The sequence below is a fragment of the Hordeum vulgare genome, chromosome 4H, assembly GCF_904849725.1.
Source record: "Hordeum vulgare subsp. vulgare chromosome 4H, MorexV3_pseudomolecules_assembly, whole genome shotgun sequence".
Classification (NCBI taxonomy): Eukaryota; Viridiplantae; Streptophyta; class Magnoliopsida; order Poales; family Poaceae; genus Hordeum; species Hordeum vulgare.
In genome coordinates this window covers 527,978,402-528,000,826 of record NC_058521.1, presented here as the reverse complement: position 1 = coordinate 528,000,826, position 22,425 = coordinate 527,978,402, and the positions used below count along the sequence as shown (strand labels likewise).

The following is a 22,425-nucleotide window of genomic DNA, read 5'->3' as shown; positions in this document are numbered from 1 at the left end:
AAGAGTAAGTCGTCATGGTGATCAATCCATTCCGCACCCAAATCATTTCTCTGTATAAGGTTTAGCGAATCTCGCATTCTAACACTTGGGCATCCTCACAAGCATTGCAGAATTTCTCTTGTCCACGAACGAAGTTCGGATAATCCATTGGTTCTGCAAGCTGAACGAAACATCTATCGTATCTTCACAACTCTGAGGTTTTCGTATGCTCCTAAGAAAACGTTTGCTGATCCATCATAGCTTCTTCCATAAATCATATGCATTTCATAATCAATCCTTTATTACATCCTTGAATTCTTATCAAAAACTCCAATTCAAAAGCACTCTATTACAAATGCTGCCATCCACATGGTTCGGTATGGTCGAGCATTTCTGCCAACTTTATTCATCTGCCTCTCTTGGAGGTACCTTAGTTCCACTGGAACTTTCCAATGTGCTCCTTGAAATCATCCATCTTTTGCTTCATCATGGTGGTCATGAGCTTCATCTCCATCATCTCCGCACGTACTTCACTCAGGTATTCCTGGGTATGACGGAGTCTTGCTTCAAGTATTTCTCCGATCTGACGTATGGCTTCCATGGCAGCTTCACGAACAGCATCAAAGAAGGTTGCTCGTGGTACACGTGAAATGAAAAAGTATTGCCCCATAGTCTTTGGACAAACTTCTTTCACAGGGTGGAGGTGTACTTCCACGTACCAAAGTTCCACTCCACTTTCCATGAATGGGTAGCCTTTGTAGACTGCATCTCCTTCAAGACGAATGTGCTTCATCATGTCCTTCAGGATTTTCGGGTAATCATGCTCACTGGTCAGGGTCATGATCGTTTCGGGGCCCTTGAGGAATGACTCGTAGAGAGTTGTCATCTGCAAGTGTCAGTAAATAGGTACTCAGAGGAATGTATGTGTCTCCTTGGTAATCATGGTACATTCCTACTTAGTGGATCCTGTGGTTTACCGATTACTACCACACTTAAATGAGACATACTCATGCCTGCATAGACCATATTTTCTCATATCCTCATAAATGTTCAGAGATCTTTGTTCGTAGAGAAACAACGCATACATTTTCAACGTAAGCAATCATGAGACAATAAATTCCATTTATTCATGATGTTATTACAATCTCAGGTACTTCTGTTACAAAAATTTCACTCCATGATCTCATGAAAAACAAGAGTGCTTCAGATTACACTTATTGCCACGGTCAAAACTTAACTACTCCATTCTAGCTTTCTTCCTTTGTGGACAATCGCTGGCAAAATGTCGTGCTTCCTTGCAACAAAAACAAATGATTTCTGACAAGTCTCGAGGCGTCTTAGTGTTTTCCTTTGCTCCTTGGGTTCCCGTCTTCCTTCCTGAGCACATGTATTTGTGGTGGCCAAATTTCATACACTTGTAACATCTGAAATGACTCAGCTCTATGTCTGTAGAGATTTGGTTCCTTCGAGGGTACTTGTTCTTCTTTACGGACTCCTTTACTTTGGCCAGTTCTTCTATTTCAAGTGGATCAAACTCCACTTCTTCCGTCGGGAAGTTTCCCAGATACTCTTGGCTTCTGTTCGTGCAATCCTGTGAATAATGTCCTTCTTCTCCACATGAGTAGCATGCATTGGAGAAAAATATGGTCAGACCTTGTCCATCAGGGTCTTCAATATATTCGTTCATCACCGGTTCCTCTAGAATCTTCTTCTTGAGGGTTTCCTTCACTGCATCTTTCTGCTGCTTGACAACTCGTTGCACCTTGGGGTAAATGTGACACGCCGCTGGGTAGTGGGTGGTTCCCTCACAAAGGAAACAAGTCACCTGACTACTTGGGCACTCCTTAGCTGGGTGATTTTCTTCACAATGAGTGCATCCATCCTTGTGTTCTTCCTGGGTGTGTCCTATTTCTCCACAGATCTTGCATGCACAAGTCCTTTTCTTCGGATTATCATAGCCCTTCCGAATGAGACGGGATCTTAACAGAGTCTTCTTGAATTCGTCCCAAGTTTTTGCTCCACTAAATCCCTGTATGGCATGATGCATTTTCCACCAGATAGCTGCACTTTGGGTAAAGTACTGAAGAACGTGTTCCACTTCATACTTCCTTGAGATCAAGTTGCTCCCGAAGTGGTTCTCCATGTTCTGAATCCATATCTCAGCTTCCAGCTGGGTCATTGGTCCAGAGACTACAAGTCCAGCTTCATACTCCATCTGGTAGGGTTGAGGTTTTGTGGATGAGACGGGTAAGAGAGGGAGGGAGATACACACAATACAAACAATATTTTTGAGAATGGGTTTTAGTTGTGGCCGTCGGAAAACACACACCAAAGACAGCTCACAAATCATCGTATCTAACGTTGGTATATAACAGGGGTTTGGACTTCTAAAGGTCATATAATTATTCGAACACTTCAGGGTCTTCGAGTTCTTCAATTGGTGCATCTTCAACTTTTCAAATGCATGATGAAATCCTATTTATTTTGACGTAGAACTCCGTTGATTCTTCATGAGGTCGAAGGGGTAAGGGGATTGTATAACTATTTGAGGTGAGAGAGAACATTTGATGAAATCGGAAGAGATGGGAAGTAAAAGGTGTAGTTGAAAATAATTTTTTTGAGAGATCCTTTCCTAAGAAATTTCCAGTTTCTAGGGGTCACGTCCTACAGTCAACATGTGCTCTGATACCATTTCTGTAGCGGCCCGACTCAAAACGAGTCAAGCCTCTGTGTTTCTGTGCCATCCCTGGATCAGTATGCTGGCACACACAGTACGTCAATGTATATATCAAAGTGCAATCACATGTAAATAGTGTAAAACTGATATATACCTTAAATATCTCAGCGGAAGCAGTCAAGGGAGTGGAGTCCCAATAAACACCAACGGCAAGTTGAGTGTAGACCGTAACCCTGAATCGTACTCTTACTCGTCGAAAAAAATATCTGCAACATAAGACGTTGCAGCCGTGTAGGTCAGCATATTGAATATGCCGGCAAGTCACATATGAGAGGGGGTAAAATATCATTTATACTATATGCATATATGGCAGGTGGGGCTATAAGTTTTTAGCGAAAAGCAAGTTTTCTCCTACATCAAGAGAGGGCTAAAAGCAAAATGTTACTACGTAGTTGGTTGTTAATGAGATGGTTCCGCCAACCAGTTCTCATACCCGAGTTATCAATATTACCCTCATCAAATATATATAATGGTGTTGAGAAATCCAGATAACTTAAGTTCCTTTGGCTCAAGTTGTCCATGACCGTGGACACGATTAATTGATTAGGTTTGAGTACTCTGCAGAGTTTTGCACACGTTCCCCACAAGATTTGATCGCCTCCGAGTATGTCCTCGCACTTCAGGGTGTTTGAAGACCGGATGATCAAAACATGGTCTTTCAACGGGTCCCTCTGAATCCCTGTCGGTGCCCATACATTCCTACCGTTCTTCTACATCTGCTAGCACCGCCTGTCCAGAGTCGCCGCGTTGTCCAACCAAGCCAGAGCCCATAATGACTTGTGGCTGTGCAGGTAAGCCTTGGGTCTTGAAAATATCCGTCCGTCTCTTTGAGCCTGGGTGAAGCTTTCCGCAGGATGTCATCGCCGTCCCCAGCATCCCGGGCATCCACTGGGTTCCCCAGGAAGCCGATCAACCGTCCTTCACCCAGAGTTGCATTGCGTCCGAGGTCTTGAAAATCTTGTCTTAACCGGTCTTGATTATTTAATCAACCTCGCATCACTCGTGTTATGCACTCAACCGAAATCCCGTCTACTCAAGCATAGCAATATGAAAGTTGTCGTCCCGGGGCCAAGTATCGGGGTTGTTGTGTGCCTACCACATGATACTACAATCTATACTAAAATTTCCAAGTACCTAAGCAGCATGCAATTGGGCATAGGATGGTAGAACTACGATGCATAAAACATAGGTGATAATATGATCAAAGTGACTTGCCTGTGATGTTGACGAAGAAGAATTTCTCGAGAAAATAACTTGATAGACTACTCGTCACTCTCTGATGAAATCTATATAACAAACATATCATTCACATAAGCACTCATACTAGCAATCATTCTAGCAATCAAAACAAAAGAGAGAGCGAATAAGAATTCCGAAAGAAACTTCAAATAAGACTAGGGAGTCTTCTACTACGTCAAACACTAAATAGTTTTTATTTAACAGAAAATAATAACAAGTAACTAGGATATAAGTTTAACTAGGATAAAATAAAGTATTTTCACAAAACTATTTGAAAGGATTTCCAAACGGGATTTGAAACAACGGTGAAAACAATTGCACGTTACTACGGAACTAGAATTGATTTCACGAAAACAAATAAAAAAAACTTGTTGCAAAACTACTGTTTATCTAACAGAAACAAAACATAATATTTCTGAAATAATAAAGAAAATATTTTAAAACAAAAATAGAAAGGAATTAGCCGAAATCCTAAAAGAGGTGAAACAGAAATTGTTTCACATGAAACAGTGCGCTAAACTACTCAAACAAATCTGAAATTTTTACCACTGATAAATAAGATCACTAATGATCAGTACCAAAAGGAATCAAATTAAAAGCTATTTTGAAACTCCTGGAATAGGCAAAACAAGGTTAAAACTAAATCTGATCTAACTTATATTTGAAAATTTCAAACACAGACAAATTATATGTTTTTAAAAACTACAGGCAATTTGTGAGCTACTGGAAAAAGAATCAATATCATTGGACTTCGGGATCAAAAGTTGTGGCCAAAACAAGATTGAAACTTTCTGTTTTTAAAATTTAAACAGAAAAAACTGAAGCTAACTATCTACAAGTAGGGGGTACACGTGGCATGCTACGATAGGCCGAGGGTGCTGTTTATTGCAATGTTTGGAGCAAACGGCCGACGCTAATAAAACTGGCTGGCTAAAACATAAGTGAAATAAAAACCAGTGGTTTTCTAATCTAAACCGAAAGGTTATTCTAAGGATCTAATCTAACCATCTAAATAGGATCTAAGGGCTACAAAACAAAAGAAACAAAAAACAGAGAAGAGGAGGGAGTTACCTTCGGTTGGGAGAGCTCCCGTGGCTGGCTGCTGGCCGAGGTGGAGGGGGGGCTCCGGTGGGGAAGGGAGGGGCCGACGGGAGGAGGAGTGGTGGAGGGGGGGGCGAAGGGTGGAGGGGCTCTCCTGGGAGGGGAGGGAGGCGAGGTGGAGGGTTGCTGTAGGGGGCGGGGCGAGGTGAAAACTGCTGGTTTTTTTCTGCTGCTCGAGGCAATGGCGATGGGGAGGTGGAGAAGGGGCAGTAGGGGGCGGTGGAGGGGGTGCAGGAGGGTGGCCGAAGTGGTGGGGGAGGTGGCCGAAGGGTGGAGGGGTGGAGGGGTGGCGAGGTGGAGTTCCTGGCAGCTCTCTGGTGAGTTGTCCGGTGACAATTCCAGCGAGGGGTGCACGAGCTAGGGGCGAGGAGAGGCGGCGGTTTCAACGGGAATGGAACGAGGAGGACGTGGGGCTTCTTATAGAGGTGACGGGAGGCGCTGGAAAGGTATGTGCGTCGCGAATCCCGGAGGTGGGGATCTCCTCTCCATGGAAGGAAACTTCCTGCTGTGACGTGAGGGAGAGAGAGGTAGAAGATGATCTGGCTCGGCCAAGTTTGGAAAGTGTTTAATGGGCCACGGGGTATTTCCTAATAAAAGTGATCTCCTTCCTATTTTCAAAACTAGGAAACTAAAACGTTAAAAAGGAAATCAAATCAATTCGGAATAAAGAGTTTTTATATACTAAAATTATCAGAAAAATAAAATATAGATGATGGGCATTTTTTCCACGGCAAAAATAAAAACTTCAGAAAAAATGTTTTTCCAAAAATCCCTAAAAGCATTATTTCTTTTTGCAAATAATTTTCAAATGATCCTCTAAGTTTGAGGGTGCAAATAACATTCAAAATGCCCGGGTATTTGAGGGTCATGTTCCTCCGCTCTTTAGAATGTATTTTCCGGCATTTCTTGCACGAAGAAAACGGATAGAAATGCAAGAGAATTCAAATGCAAATATCTCCGTTCAAATTATTTATAGTTGAAGAAGTCATGTCATCTTCTCTCTTTGCTTCTAAAAGCTTGAATTTGAATTCACCGGAGAAGGGGAAAGTCATTTTATTCCCTCTTATTCAAAAGTTTTGAAAAGTTTCAAATTTCACACAAGTTTCAGTCACTCAGCAAACAAACAAACAATAAATCTAATAATTATATTAACATTCCAAAATTTATAATTTTGGGATGTTACAGTAGTGCATGATGATCTCGTCGACACAAATGTCCATATGGTTCTTGATGTAGTCGATCCCACAAGCAACTACATTCTGCGACATTTTACGAGTGGCCCTCACAGACTCAACTAGATCACTGAGGTCAACATACGTCGAACTGCATTGAATGATTTTAGTTCTGTCCAAACATGAGTTGTATGAAAATGATATTATACGAAAGAAAATAAATCTTCGAAAACAGAGCAATTACAAAAAAATGCACATGAACAAGAACAGTGGGTGGGGATGGGTTTGTATGGTGTGTTACTCTTTCACCTAATTTTTGTATTGGTTGCTCGCCCTCGCATTACCGAGACGTTGACAATAGCGTACAGAAGAGTCTCCTCCCTCGTAGCCCTCTTCTCGGGCTGGCAATCAACAACTACTCGTGGATGAACGACCCTCGCCTACTTCAAAGAATCAGGGGTTGCGCTTATGATGACGTCATGAGGCACTAAGTCAGCAGGGTGAGGACATCTCGGTTGGCTCTAATTGAGCAAAAAAATCTTCTTAATGGCATCCTGCTCAATCCTGCGGTGAGCTTCTTCAAGTGATGGAGAAATCTCCTGTGGAGTTGCTGTAGAAAAGGTACACACACAACATAAGAAAGCACACGTATGAAAGTTTCCATTTCAATAAAAAAATGTCGTATTTGTGCAACTACAATTACCATGGACACAATACGAAAGTAGCTAAAAATGGGTTATCAAACTATAGTGGCCATGTAAAAAATGTAGTTAAAACATGCAGGAAAATGCCAACCAAAAAATGGAGTTGGCACTCAAGGTCATGTACCAAAAAATGCCATGTACAACACATAATGTTAGCCATCACAAATTCAAACATAGTTTGCCATGTGAGGTCATGGAAATCTACCATTGAGTGTGAACTAAAATTGCCATGTGATAGTGAAAGCATTGACCACTTGAGATCGAAAGTACGAATGGGAATGAAGTAGCAACAAAAGGCTGGAGTTTCCATGCAAAGTTAACTACAAACGCCATGTACAACACGTAAGATTTGCCAACGAATGTGATACATATTTTGTGGTGAAGATTAAAAAATAAAATGAAAAAGTGAAACATGTTGTTTTCCTTGCACTATAGGCTGTGCAAACTTCACAACCTTCCAGCCATCAAGGATAGGCTGCGCCATCATCGGGGCCATGCCTGCAGAAAAAGCAAAGCAACAGGCTCTGGATCAATTGGTGGTTCATCCTGAGTGCAATCTATACCAAGGCTATAACTTGGTGGGGTGAAATCCATGGGGTGCCTCTCGTGCGGCTCCGACGGGTTCCACATAAATTGATTAGCAGAATCTAGAGGTGAAAGATGAACAAACATTTCTCTATCAAAGGTTACACGCGAATCAGTCTTGTTGGTAGGACGATGCGAGCTATCTGTGATTTCAATCACATCCTTCTTGCCTATCTTCTTGTTAGGACTGTACGGTACACCAACGTTAGCAGGAATCTTGGAAGTTTGCAATTTCAAATTGGGGGCCGTGTGGGTCATAAGGGCCGAGCTCCGTCGGTAGAGTCCTGCTTACCGCTAGCAACTCCCGAAATCCTAATTTCCTTCATCCCCATTGACTTGCTTTGCTCGAAAGGTGGGAATAGAGAGGAAGCACGCACAAAATTCGTGCCAGGTCTGCTTTTAACGACCTCCACTGCAGTAGATGCCTTTGTAGGATTCTTGCGGGGGCTGCGCCAAGGAGGCAACCCAGCTCTCGAAACCTTTGCTGGAGTAGCCTGGGAAATGGGAGCTGTTGTAGGAACTATGTGGCAAAATTCGTCTGTGGATGTCCTCTGCTCAGGAATTTTTGCCGCAACACCTTCTTTCGTGGGCATAGCAGTTCCAGCAGCCCCACATGTGGAGTCCGTACTAGATGAGCGGGAATCTTCCTTGTTAAATATAAGCTTTGGAGCAGTTACTTCATCACTTGCCGAGCGGCCAGATGGGATAGTGGTAGCATCACTCATTGACAGCAGCGTAGGCACAACCTCAGCAGTCCTCGCACACACTGACTCATCACTGCCAGATAGTCGTGCATCAGAAATACCAATTGTTCCACTTGTAGTATTTACCTCTATAGCTGACACAAATGAACGCTTAGATCCATGAGAATTAGTAGCAGCATTTGGCGCAGGGGCAGCCGGTTTGTTAACTAGTGGCACATGAATGTCCACATTGCCGGACGTCTCTAACGTCGAGTGAATGTGTTCCAGTGGGTCTTTGTTAGTAGCTTTGACCGGGAGTGAGACAGTCTTCTTTACCCTACAATTTTTTTGCAACAAACGGATATTGGTGAAAAGTGCAACAAGTATGAAATAAAATGTAGTATAAAGAAACAAGTATTTGCCATGTATGTTGACATAGAAGTTTCTACTTGACGTAGAAGAGGTAGCAGATGTATGGCAAGCATGAAGTGCAGTGTGAGATGCATTCTAGTTGCCATGTGAGTAAGCTAGTGTCTGCCATGTATGGTAGGTAGAAGTTGACAGGTTGGAACATTTAGAGTTGCCATGGGAAAGTCGTGAAGTACAATGTGTGATGCATGTTAGTTTCCATGGGAGGAAGATAGTATCTGCCATCTATGATTGGTAAAAATTGCCATGCTCGAATAGTTAGAGTCGTCATGTAAATTGAATTAAAGTTGCATGTGGATATGGAATGAAGCAAAAAAACATACGAGTTGCCACGATGAACATGCAACAAATGACATGTGATTGTTCAGAAAAAATGAACTGCACAACACGCGCTTGTTCAAAAAAATAGTTAGATTACGACAAAAGAATGCAAAATTAGTAAAAATGGGAGCATACCTTTGCTTTGTTTCCTCATGTCTTCAAGCACAACAGGATCACCGGTATTGGACAACGACGCACGAGGAGACAATCGAGTGTATGAAATGCCAATAGCAGTGGGTACCCCTTTTTTCAACTGAGAAGAAGCACGAGAGGGGGTGGGTACGTTTCTGTTTAGTTGCTCGGCCACCGGCCGTCGTCTCCATGCCAACAGAAAGCAAAACAGAAAACTCAAGTAAGAGCAAATAAATCATGGCATGCAACTCATAAAAAAGAAGAAAGAAGTGTGTGATATGCCACAACGAACAAACCACAAACCTTCTCCTAGCAGCAACAGGATCAATCTTTCGCTTCTTGCCATCAGGACCCTGAGCAAGGTCCTCTGCAGTCCTACCCCTCTTTGGGGGAGAACCACCTGCGTCAGTCACGATGGTTGATGCATTGTCTCCCTTCGATGCATTAACAACATTTGGAGCTTGCCATTGTTATCGCTAGCAGAAATTCACGAGATTTCAACTGATCACTCACATTCTGCACATTCCCCGTGACATCGTGGCCGTCAGGTCCCTTTGCAGGACCAGCATCCATTTCACCCAAACCACCCACAAAAGAATTCTCTTGGGTATCAGGGTGCTCCTGAGAGCTGTTGTGATCATACAGACCACGACAACTAGTTGTACGATGTGTGTGTGCTCCAACAAAAGAGGTAAAGTGCCTTACAACTTTATCAGCATCTGAACCAGCTAATGCTCTCCAGCCCTGAACCAACTTCCGAAGCAAGCTGGTCATGCCGGAAGCAAAGTGTCCAACTAGGTGCTCCACGTGGGTCGTGGCCTAAAATGACAATAAAACATTGAACAACTTCAGATACAGGAAGAGTATTAAAAAAATTGGACAACAAATTAAAAGATATGCAAAAGAACTCCATTGCAAAAAAAAGTAATGAAAAAACAAATGCATCGGTAAAATACCTCACGGGTGCACGATGGAGCTGAATGCGCATCCATCCACTTGACGAAATTACTTGGCCCACCGAGAACACTGTAGTCATTGGCATGCTTGGCCATCAACTGAAAAAAAAGAGGAAAAATGAAGGAGTCAAAAATAACATTGCCAGCAAATATGGGGTGGCGTAGACAAAAAATCAATAATTGTGGAAAATGATTGCCATGTAAGGTAAGTTGCAGTTGCCACATGGAGGGGGAGGGGGGACATAGCTGCCATGTATTTTGGGTTTTATGGCTCCTTTTGGACAAAATAGAATGAATGGACAGAGAACTTCATTTTTTAAAAGTCAATTTTAGTAACATACTTCAAATTTACAATGCAAGAAGTACGATATCACTAACATGCAGTTTGCCATATTTTGTGTCGGTTATCCTGTCTACAACAAGCATAGGCTTGACAAGGTCGTTCATCTAGGCAGAGACAACAAATTTATGTGGGGGGGGGCAGACCTCCTACCCCAATGAGATCAACGGTAGATAAATCAAGGTGTTCGACGTATATGAGCTGACAAGCACAAACACAGAAAAAACATGTCAGAAATCTAGGAGTGCCATTTACGTATTGCTATGGTTGCCATTTACGTATTGCTATGGTTGCAATGTATCAGCATCTACAAAAAATACATGTATGTGGGCATTGGAAAACAACAAAAACAATATAACGCACACTGAGAATTAAAGCATACATGAAATATGTATCTGCATGGATTTGCCAAGAAGAAAAAACTATAGACGACATGCATCAACACCTATAATGGCCATCCACAACATCAACATGAACCAAAGTTTGTCATTGTACGACATGTGGAGTTGCCACGCAGAACAAACTGGGGCCGCAGAGAGTAGGCAACTAGAAATTGCCCATGTGTTTACAACTGAGTTTGAAATGCGTGAACAACTGGGCTTGCCGCATCTGAACAACTGGAGTTGCCATACATTGTCAAGTACACATGTCGTATATTTTGCTTGCTTACTAAAAAGGTGTACCAATAAGATACAATTCAAGCTTGAATGCCCCCTAGATTAGTATGTTTTATGCATTACCAACAAATAAAAAAGATAAATTGTTGCTAAAAACACATACTGAGAATAAATCAAGAATACCATTAGGTGTAGGCGGCAGCCCTTCTCGTACATCTTGTTTGAGAGTGCATCATGCAGGAAGCCAACAATGAATTTGCACCAATTTAAGTTCTTCACATCGTCAATCTCGCCTGCAAAAAAAGCAAAGATTTGAAGAACATCAACACAGACACATGAAAACATCATCAGCCATTACAAAATAACAAGAAAAATAGATGGAGAACATTCACCAGGATAGGGAAACATTTGTTGCTTGGACGTAGCAAGGTGGTAGGCGTAAAGACAGATGAAATCAAGTAGATTAGAAGGTTCATCTTGAATACATCGTCGTGGGTTTTCATCTTTTCCAGCGAAGTTGCAAGCGTCGTCTTATTAGGCATGGTTGAAGCATCAGAAAACAAACGGGGGAACAATTCTTGCTCAATGTCATTGGGCGCCTATAAGGAACTATCAATTCCCCACGGGGTACACCTGATGTACAGAAAACAGACTCCTTGTCCAAAGGCAGTCTTCCACGCCCCGGAATGACAAATTCACTGGACGCAGGGTCATAGATCTCCCCAAGCCAATCACAAAGAGAGTTCACCATATTTGAGCATAGTACATTCATTAAAGACTACATCCCCATATCATCGGCGGTTTTCTTCTGGTCATCGTTGAATCCCTTTGTCATTAAAGTCAACTGTTCTTGAGAAGCCCCGTTGCGCCGCGTGCATTTCTTATTCTGCAAAACATGAAAAACAGAAACAACATGATTCTTGGCAAGTTCAATAAATGAATGAAAAACAGGTATAGCGCAAAAATAATACATTTGGGTGGGTGAGGGTCAGGGAAGAACCACTTCACCGTCTTTCCGATGGGCATCCGTACATTGCCGTGGGAATAGCTCCACGAAGTCGTCGTCATTGTCTTGCTGGTCGACGTGAACCATGATGTTGTAGTAAAGAACAAGCACACATGATTATGAACATAGAGGAGAAGCTAGATTCCAACAAAAAAGGAAACTGCCATGTTGAAAGGACATACGGACGACAAATGCCTTGATCAAACAGTTGGAACCAAAAACACAACAAAAAATGAAGTTGCCATAGAGGCATAAAGGTACGGACTATCACATTTGCAAACTAAAGCATTGCTGCAAAATCTGGTGTTGTTGTTGCATGAACATAGTTGCCACGATTGCAAAATAGAAGAAAGTGAGCATGATGCGTTTTCAAATGTGACTCTGCTAAGTAAGTCTACTTGCCTATTGTAGCTTGGTTGTCATGGCAACAATGCTAGAACAGAACTAGCGATTGCTGGACCAAGAAGTTGCCATGGAACACTACAGAGGGCATAGCGAAAAAGAAAGCTTGGTGAAAAAGTGACAATTACCACTTGCTACATAGAATGCATTACAAGGATAGTGTGTTGGGTTAAAAAAAGGATTTGTCACCTACAAAATGAAAGTAGAATAGGGGATTTCCATGTGACAATGGAAGTGTATGGCAAAAAAGGTGGTCTATATTTTATGATCACATTTGGGTAGTTGACACACATAAATCAGTGTACAAACATGGCAACTCATGTCTTGTCGTCAACATACAGCTGCCACCAAACAAGTAAGCTCAGTGGCAAAATGTACATGAACCAGCAGGACCACGCTGCCATGTTTTACAAAACATAATAACAAATGAAGTGTGGATGGAAACATATTTGTTGTCGTCTGTTTGATTGGATAGCAGGTACAAAATTGCCCTTGATTCAGTGGCAAAGCAAATGGCAAACTGACACTCCGTGTTAAGCAGAGTAGTTGCCATGTACTTAACTAACAAAGTGACAATTTGTATGTAGACTGATAGATTGGAGTTGCCATGTTTGCAGAAATCAGCATGGCAAATAAGTGATAATACCATGTTGTCAGGCCCGAACTTCGATCAAAATAAAAATCCATATTACCTGGAAATCAAAATGTTTGTAAAATTTAGATCTAGCGATAATACCATGCTGTCAGGCCCGAACTTCGATCAAAATAAAACCTTTGAAAATGAGAAATCGTTGCCTACAAGACCATCTACTATGAAATCAGAGCAGAGATGTTGTAATCTAGGCCAAAGGGTGACTAATCTCTCAAAACAGAGAGTGTACCACCCGAGGAACGACGAGTATCAACGGCATGGTTTCCATCGCAGCGGCAAAATGAACTAGGTGATGCCTGCCAAACGGTGCACCTCGCTACTCCCTCATCATCGGGGTTGAGTAAAACGACCCCGAGATCAACGCGAATCTCGCTGGAATCGAGAAGCATATGAGAGGGAGGGGGTTTCTGGGGCGGGGGAGGAGGTAGATCCGCACGAGGGGAAATCAGCAACGCCTACCTATGCGCGGTGACTTCGCCACAGACGATGCTTCGGTTAATTGAGCACCAGCGACGGCCACGAAGACCGCCTGCTCGTCCGCCGCCGCTGCCCCTCTACTCTGCTCCGCCTCCACCTAGAAAGTACCACATGAATGTGGAAGGGGAGATAAGCTACGAATGCTGGTAGAAATGCATGACGCGCGAGTAGGGAAATTGCTGGCGGAAGAAGTGGAAGATGAGAAATGCGCGGCATGCGGGCGCAAGCATCGAACCATCACACGTCAGCTTGGCAACTGCGAGCAATCCAAGAGACAACGGGCGTGCCGGCGAAGTGGATGATCTTTCATACAACATACCAGTCATACGTGGAAAAAAATCAGATATCACTTGCCAAGATTCATACAACAGCAAACAGACGATAATCCATGTGTGTGGTAGGTTTGCAAACGACCACACGTGTGGGCATTATCTTTCCTCAAAACTTAACTCTTTAATAAAGTAACGCTCACTTCTTGCAAAAAAAAAAAGTAACGCTCACGCACTCACACGCTCGGACTATTCCACACACTCACACGCTCGGACTATTCCAACACTACTGTTAGCAACAGCACGAGTTCCTCATAAAAAAATAATACAAAATCGTTTTGCTTACTCTAATTTTTTTTCAAACCACCGAATTACTAGAAAAGATCCCTCTAAATGAAATTGGCATAAAAGACCCCTAAAAATGTGAGGGCACGCGCACCAGCTGACACGTGACACCTACCAGCATCCCCAGAGGCGATAACACTGTTCACTCCCGACATGATGGCAACACTGTTCACTCAATATGAACAGTAATTTCAAAAGAAATAAAAAGACACAAAAAGTCTGAAATTTTGCATCCAGTTAGAACACTCGATTATTTTTGCTGGCAAAAAAATTCAGATTTTTTTGAATATTTGTACTTTTTTCCCAAAAATATTTTTCATTCCTAGTGAAACCCTTTTTTGAGCGAAAACTGTCCCTCATGTGAACATCCTCATGAACAGAGTTTGCCTCCGTCGGGGGTGGCGACAGGTGTCATGTGTCGAATAGAGCACCTATCGCAATGGACCGGGAGTCTTTTCTATCAATTTCATCTGGAAGAGGGTCTTTTTTAGCAATTTCATTGAGCAAGTGGTCCTTTTGTATGAAAATCACAATACCTACCTTGTGCGAACTATTTCACTCTTCCACTTTTCTCGAGGGTCGACGCAAGTGGTACTAAGAACATTGCAAAGGCGTTAAATAAGTCGTGCGCCCTAAAACGCTGATTTTTATGCATCAGAGACACAAAACAACGCTCGAGCAGAGGCCCTAAAATAGAGCTCGCACAAAAAACTTTAGTGCACGCGCTACAAAGCGGTACCCCGAGCCGTAAGTTTGGTGCGTCGGATTGTGCGCACTGCATGGGACGAGCTGCTGCATGTGGGGATGCCAGATTGGGCACCGTCTTCTTATGCATGTGCAAAATCACTTCATCGCTCCTGCACACAAAAAGGCTATTTTCATTATTCTGTTGGAGATGCTCTAATAGTACTATTCATGTCTTCTGGTGTGTAGAAATGGAGCATCTCGAGCAGGGGCACCAAATTCAGCCCCATTTTCATGTCTTTCACATTCGTATCCTCATATTCGATAATACTCTATGTCTATATTAAGCATACAATGTAAACATAAATATGTAGACCATTTTACAGACTATGAAAAGATATAGATGTGCGCATTCCGATCATAAAACCGATCTTGAAAAGCTACTCAAAGTTCACATAATCCACATATGACAAACATGTTCTAACTATATACATAAACTAGAAACTAACGAGAGAGACGACGGAGATTCACCACTACCTCGTTGGGTCTTTGCCCTTTCGGTCGTTTGCATGGCTACAAGCATCCACGAAAGGTTGTGGATTGTCAAATTCGTGGGAGGTGGAGTTGTGCTCATCACCGTCATTGGACGAGGAGTACGTCGGAGATGACGATGAACCCCTTCATCTGCTAGACGGCCCTTGTCCTGTTGTCGCTTGATCTTTGCCACTCGAGTCGGCTCTGGAGCTACCTCTGATGCCTCGTGCTCCAATTGCTCAATGGCAAGCCGGAGCACCTTGACGTTGTTTCAGAAGAGCCCTCGAGAGTCCGTCTCTGCCGTTGTAAACGATTGGCGGTAGATAAAATGTAGGAGTCGCTCGTCCTCACCAGGCTTCATTGGAAACCCGTGACGATGACACACATATTTCTTCGTCATGTCCCTCTCTCTTTGTCGCTGCCTCTCACGATGGGAGGGCATGCCTCCAATTTTTGTGTGCGCATCTGGACTGGCAGGGAGGGCACAAGAACCCACTATTGCCCTTGCGGAGCGGCAGCCAACTAGGGCAGGGACTGTCATGAGGGAGATGCGGACTATGCAGCCCTGGGAGAGCTACACACGGACCGGGAGGCCCCAGCTACAACGTGTGTGCCGCGTTGGGGAGGCAGAGGCGAGATGGCACAACCGTAACCCCCCCCCCCCTCGCGTTCACATTGGACCTCTCGAGGGCAATGCATAGGGACATCTTCTCGTCGACATCAAGTTAACAGTCGGAGCGGCTACCGACGCTCGACATGGTCGTCAGAATAGGAGAAATCGAGTAGAGGGAGAAGAAGTGACGGAGAGAGAGCAGAATGAATTGAGCTAGGGTTTTTCGATTGGGAATATTTGTGGGGACAGAGTGGGTCTGGGTAGCCGAAACAACATGGAGGACACCCCCAGGCCACCCCATATCCGCCCTACATTTGGGCTGGATATAAGGGGCACCCAACAACCCGGACGTTTGAGTTCGGTTAAAGGTGCCCGGGTGAGTCTTTTTTTATCACTTGGTGACCGGACCGTCTGTCCGGACATTTGGAGAAGATTTGGGATGCCTGACTTAGAGCATCTACACACGGATGCATTAGACCCCACAGAAACGCTGAGCGGACAGCCCGGTCGGTCCAAAATTCCGGACCCAACCAGATGTCTTAAACTGACCTCGGACGCGTGGACTTATCGACACCCCTCATGTAGGTATAAAATGTCACATTTTGATCGTCCGATGGCATGTCCTAATGTAGTTACTGAATATTACGTGATGGGTCGTTTATCTGAAACGTTGCATATGTCTTCGTATGGATTTAAGATGTGTTAATTGCGGTGTCGAGCCATGAGAAGCAAAATTTAAGATCCCCTAGTAGGACTGAGCGTGTTTGCTGCTCCGTTAGATTAAACAAACATAATCACTCTGTAACAAAATACAAGTGTATTACTTTTTTTGAATGTTAAATCTTTTAAAGTTTATTAAATTTATAGATAAATATATCAAATTATTGTGATTAGATTCATCGTTAAATGAATTATCATATTATTTATTTAATATTGTGGATGTCAGCATTTTTGCTCTCAATTTGGTCAAAGTTAAAGAATTTAACTTTCTGAAAAATTAATACCCCTTATATTTTGTAACTAATGAAATATTTCGTTTGATATGTCAGGGAGATGAAATAGTGTGTTTTATGTTCATTTACAATTTGGAAATTTGATGGGCATTTGATGGTGTGATTCTATATTATATGCTAACCAACCTTATATATGTGGGAAAAAATTTACGTCGACGGGTCCATGATTGATATGTTTCTATAAGACGGTTGCTATTGATTGATTTAAAAAATTGTTAGTTCGGTCATAATCACAAACTAAATCCATTAAAAAGCATAATGTATTTGTCTAAAAATTTGACGAGAGAGTTCTAAAAAAATGTTAATCCGGTCAAAATTGGACGATTGAATTTTAATTAAGGTCTTGAAGACTTGAATTGAATGCGACTCTTTAAAAGTAAGAAGTATAGTGTTATAGATGTATAAATAAAATAGTTAGATAAAAAGGCTTTGAGAAATTGTTTAAGTCAAAATCAGGTGTCACCATGTTAATTCAAGATCTTAACTGAATGTGAGCTCTTTAATTTTAGAAAATTAGTGATATAGTATATCAGCAAGTAGTAGATGCTGTTATTGTATTGCTACCGGAGAGAACACCGAAGCCTGGGAACAGATTTAAACGTGTATCCCAAAACCTCCACACATTTTGGTCGCTCGGCTGTTTAGATAAACGATTAACGATCAGTGTGAGCCAGCTTGTCATTCGTGTGCACAGCACACTAGGGCGCGTGCCCTACTAACTCCTCTCCGTCCGCATGCGGCAAAATTTCGTCTTTTTTCAACTCTTTTTTAAAAGTTGATCCAGATGTGATCTTAATTTAAAAACATCAAAACCTGTCTTTTTTTATCGTTAGGATCCTTGGTGGTAAGGTATAACAGCTTATCACCAAGCTTTCCGGCGATAGGAAACTTCTCCACGTCAAAATGAACCCCTACATCTATACATCCTAATGGTAGCCTGTAAAACCCTACTCCTACCGTTAAGGTTTCCGGCGACAATAGATGTGAACTAGAGTTCTTCATGGTAAGTTGTTATACCCTATCGTCATGGGTTCTAACGGTAGAAAAAAATGAGATTCTAAAACTTTTATAAACTAAGTCAGATCTAGATTAACTTACAGAAAAGAATCCAAACGCAAAATTTAACACACACACATGCATGCGCCTTCTAGCAGACCTTGCAGACCTTTTGAATTCAGTCACGATCAGCTCTGAAGATTCGCACGGTAGCAGTACGTGTCCAGATTCGCGAAATATTCTCCTCATCTACACTGCACGAGGGCAGATCGCCATCTCCGCCGACATCGCAGTAGCTGGATCGCTCCGGAAGTTCCCGAATGGAACAGTTTTCCTCTGCGATCATGAATAAAAGAGAAGACACAAATGGTGCGTACAGTACGGGTCGGTGATCTACACTTGGACTTTGGTGGCTGGCATGTGTATGTGACGTGAAAACGTAGCAAGTCAAGGTAAAAGCAAGTCTGTTCGAGACCCAAAGCCGAGCTAGCACGCAGCTGGAACACGATCGAATCTGGCACGTCAACTCCATTTCGGCACGGTTTAGTGCCTTCCCAGAACACCTTTAACCTTGGCTAATGGCACTCGCAAACGCCTTGCGTCCATCCAACGGAAATCCACGATCACACACCCGTCCAAAACTGAGATGCATATGCAGCAGTACACGTGTAACCACTACACGGCTCGTCTCACAACGTCCACAGGCCACAGTGACATACCTCGTGCGCACTGTTTCTACAAACCCCCGCCTCTGCGCCAGCGTCGCGGTTAGGACCGAACCTTTGCACGGGCGTTTATAAAGAGAGTGCGGGCCTTCTTCCAATGGCGACCGTAGCGCTGCTCGTACCACCACCAGCTATCGCGAGGCTCCCCACCCTGCGCTCCCGTCACCTCGGCTTTCTCCCAAGGTAACCATCATCGTCGAATTCTTTTGTGAGTGCGTCTTGTGTCGTACTTCTCTGAAGCTCCCTTCTCCTGCGCCGTAGTTCACGGGCTTACAGTAACCGACACTCCAGAACTCCAGATTTACGTGCTTGTTCCATCTGCAGATCCTGCAGACCCGGCTCGTCTCGAGTAACCGCCGCCATGTCGTCGTCGTCGTCGTCGTCGACCGATCCGTCGCTGGCGACCGAGGCGCCCCAGGCGGCTGTCACCAGAGAGCGGAAGCTCAACCCCGACCTGCAGGAGCAGCTCGCCAAGCCATGTACGTATCCATCCCTTCTTCGTTCACCTTGGTCAGCCGCTGTTCCGAGATCCAGTGCTTCTCTCCCGCTCTTTCTCGGCTTGGTTAGCATAGCAAGGGGGCTGTCGGAGCGGCTGGCCGTCATCGGCTTCGAGCGACGGCGCTGCCCGCTTCTCCGGTCGATCCACTCGATCATCCCTCAACACAGATGTAGTACGATAGTGACACGAAGATGAAGAAGCATCGCTCTTGGCAATCAACAAGAAATAGTAACATTTTCATTAGATACGGAGGAGGGGATAAATTTCCTGCAGGTGTTAACAACATAGACTGTCCACCTCCATGATCGTCGCCTCTGCGTTCTGGTACTGTCGCTCCATTTGCTGCCATGAAAGCTTAGACTAGTCAAGCCGTACAGTCGTCTTCCTGATCCAAGAACCGTAGTCTAATACAGTACGTACTAACATTCTAATAACTCGGCCGCGTCGACCGTGTTTGATGAGAGAATATCGTCTCTGCTCACGACCCGAAAGCGTTGAATACTTTCCATTTCTCTGAAGAAGCGTTTCGTCGCCAGGACCATGTACTAGTTATTAATTTTGTGTACTCTCAGCCTCGTCTTGAATGGTTTAGCTACCACAACAAGTGTAATCTGCGTTTCCTTTATAATAAATTCTGCTGTCATCTCTGAGCTGAGCTCGCATTTGTACATATATATGCAGATCTGGCTCGAGCAATGGCGGCGGTTGACCCGAGCCACCCGGAGGGCAGCAAGGGGAGGGACACCAAGGGCATGAGCGTGCTCCAGCAGCACGCCGCCTTCTTCGACCGCAACGGCGACGGGGTAATCTACCCATGGGAGACCTTTCAAAGTACGTATACACCAAACCCTTTTCCAAAAAACAAAAAAAAAAAGCATACACCAAACGAGATCGCGCATCTCGCTATCCTTGCCAATTTTGTATCAGTCTCGTGGTACCCGCGTTGGACAGGCCGTCAGAATCACACTTTGTTTAATCCCGATCCACCAAACGAGATCAGATTTGCCATTCGCAAAAGTGATTAGATTCGCCTTTGAAGTAGACATTTTTTCTTCTCCAGTCAAGGTTACTTCTGCAGCTGCAATAAGACCATTTTTGTTGGTGTTATTTCAGGCCTGCGAGCGATCGGGCTTGGGTCCCCTTCAGCCTTCGGAACATCCATACTCCTCCACCTCGTCCTCACTTATCCTACTCAACCGGTAAATTCATATTACTGTTATTCTCATGAAGATAAATTCATGTTACTGCCAGCCTGCAGTGACTCGTATCACTTGTACAGTAGTTTTTTACCTGAAGATCACGTCACTCTCTTTTGCAAGAGATACCTCATTTTTTCTGTAAAGAAACATACGAATTTATCTTCTGTTTCTTGGGACGCAGGGGTGGATGCCTTCCCCTCTGCTTTCAATCCATATAAAGAACATCCACAGGGGCAAGCATGGGAGCGATTCTGAGACGTATGACACTGAAGGGAGGTATATTTGCAAAACGCACTTATACCTGTCCTTCTGGAGAAGGAACACTTCCGGAAATGAATTTTCTAACTAGTTTTTCTTACTCTGTGTGTAGGTTTGAACCAGCAAAATTCGATGCTATATTCAGCAAGTTTGGCCGAACTCGGCCGAATGCTTTGTCAGAAGATGAGATTAACGCCATGCTTAAACACAACCGTAATATGTATGATTTCCTGGGCTGGTAAGTGCAGCACTGAATTGGCAATGCTGTTCTTTACTTATTTTTCAGTTACAATTCATGGCTGGCTGTTCTTAGAAAGATTTCGTATCCAATGTACAAAGCTATTAGAGACAAGCATACCTGATCAGTACACAAGACTAGATTAGAACATAATATGCTCTGATAGTCTCATTCCAAGTATGTTTCATGCGTGCAAGCTCCTTCCATTTCAGGCCTAGCTGTCCTCCAAAAAGTAATTTCTGAATTCTTATCACAAAATGATCTTCTTCACGCAGGGCCGCAGCCAACCTCGAATGGAAGTTGCTGCACAAGGTGGCAAAGGATAAAGAAGGCTTTTTGCAGCGAGAAATCGTGAGGGGCGCCTTCGATGGCAGCCTGTTCGAGCGCCTGCAGGAGAGCAAGAAATCTTCCTGAATGCGGCAGTGAGCCGCGCGCAGTCGAGACCGAGTGTCGTCTATGAAACATCTGCACTTGAAATTTGAAAAACCTCCCTGTAGTTTGAGTTGTGTGTACGTCGAATAAGAAGTGCTCGGCCCGTCTACGGCGGCCTAAACATTTTCATCTGTCTTCATATTTGGAACTGGAATTTGTACTGTTATTGGTAGCACATAGAAGGTGTACAGGGTACTTGGTAATGTGCACTCTTGAATCATCAGTACCTCGCATAATATTGGGTGTGTTGTCGGAGAGGAACTTTTGGTCTATGGTGTACTCCCTCTATACCTATATAATTACAGCCCAACTATAGTTATTTAGGCACGGAAGGAATATAATATACACATCCTATATAAATAAAATATTTAGTAATTAAATAAAAATTCAGCATATTCTGAATTTTTAAAATAAACTTTAGCTTTCATTATATTGGTAAAAAAATTCATAAAAAGATAAATTCTTGTTGGCTTCTTTAAAAAACAAAAATTTCGGTTAAAATAATATAAATAGTGACCTACAATAGCAAATAATTTTTATTTTCTTGCCTTTGAACTCAACGCTGGTTTTCTATTCGTGAAAATTTATATATTAGTGGAAAAAATCAAATCAAGTTTATTATAAAAAACTTCAAAACTTTATTTTAAATTTTAAAATTATTAAAAGAGATTTCATATGAGGTATATATACGCTGGTTTTTTATTGTGGTGTGAAGACTTCTTTCAAGGGATCATATAAAGATCTGGAAATGCAATTCGGTTTCTAGGAGCATATGCAATCGGAAATGCAATTTGGCTCCGGGAGCCGAATTGCATTTCTGATTCTCTTCTATCCATTTAATTGTTGTTGTTTTATTACAACTAAGGATTACGATTTTAGTTTTTTTTGTAAAGGATTACGATTTTAGTTGACAAGTAGAGTAAATATTAATATGAAAAATAGACTTAATCGGATTTATCATGCTTATCAATTAAATTTGTCATCATCGGTCAATATAGATTGACATGCAAATTTGTTCGCAATTGCCATGTGTTTCACTCGTTAAAAGGGTCCAATGTTTTTTTGTGTAACACAGTACACACGCGAGC

At 43.0% G+C, this 22,425-nt stretch overlaps 1 protein-coding gene across 1 annotated transcript; it reads left to right on the top strand.

Moving 5' to 3' along the window:
- The first annotated feature begins 18,761 nt into the window (after positions 1 to 18,761).
- Positions 18,762 to 21,598, top strand: LOC123449281 (peroxygenase-like). Its single transcript, XM_045126436.1, has 7 exons — positions 18,762 to 18,894; positions 19,036 to 19,190; positions 19,892 to 20,041; positions 20,324 to 20,409; positions 20,591 to 20,685; positions 20,780 to 20,905; positions 21,181 to 21,598. The coding sequence occupies exons 1-7, from the start codon at positions 18,809 to 18,811 to the stop codon at positions 21,317 to 21,319; spliced, it is 837 nt and encodes a 278-aa protein (XP_044982371.1). The 5' UTR covers positions 18,762 to 18,808; the 3' UTR covers positions 21,320 to 21,598.
- The last annotated feature ends 827 nt before the right edge of the window (positions 21,599 to 22,425 follow it).

What these genes read in the sequence shown, in the direction of transcription:
- LOC123449281 (XM_045126436.1), top strand. Translation starts at nt 18,809, where the DNA reads ATGGCGACCGTAGCGCTGCTCGTACCACCACCAGCTATCGCGAGGCTC. An exon ending in CACCTCGGCTTTCTCCCAAG is followed by an intron (nt 18,895 to 19,035) that starts GTAACCATCATC and finishes TTCCATCTGCAG; the next exon opens with ATCCTGCAGACCCGGCTCGT. An exon ending in CCCATGGGAGACCTTTCAAA is followed by an intron (nt 20,042 to 20,323) that starts GTACGTATACAC and finishes GTGTTATTTCAG; the next exon opens with GCCTGCGAGCGATCGGGCTT.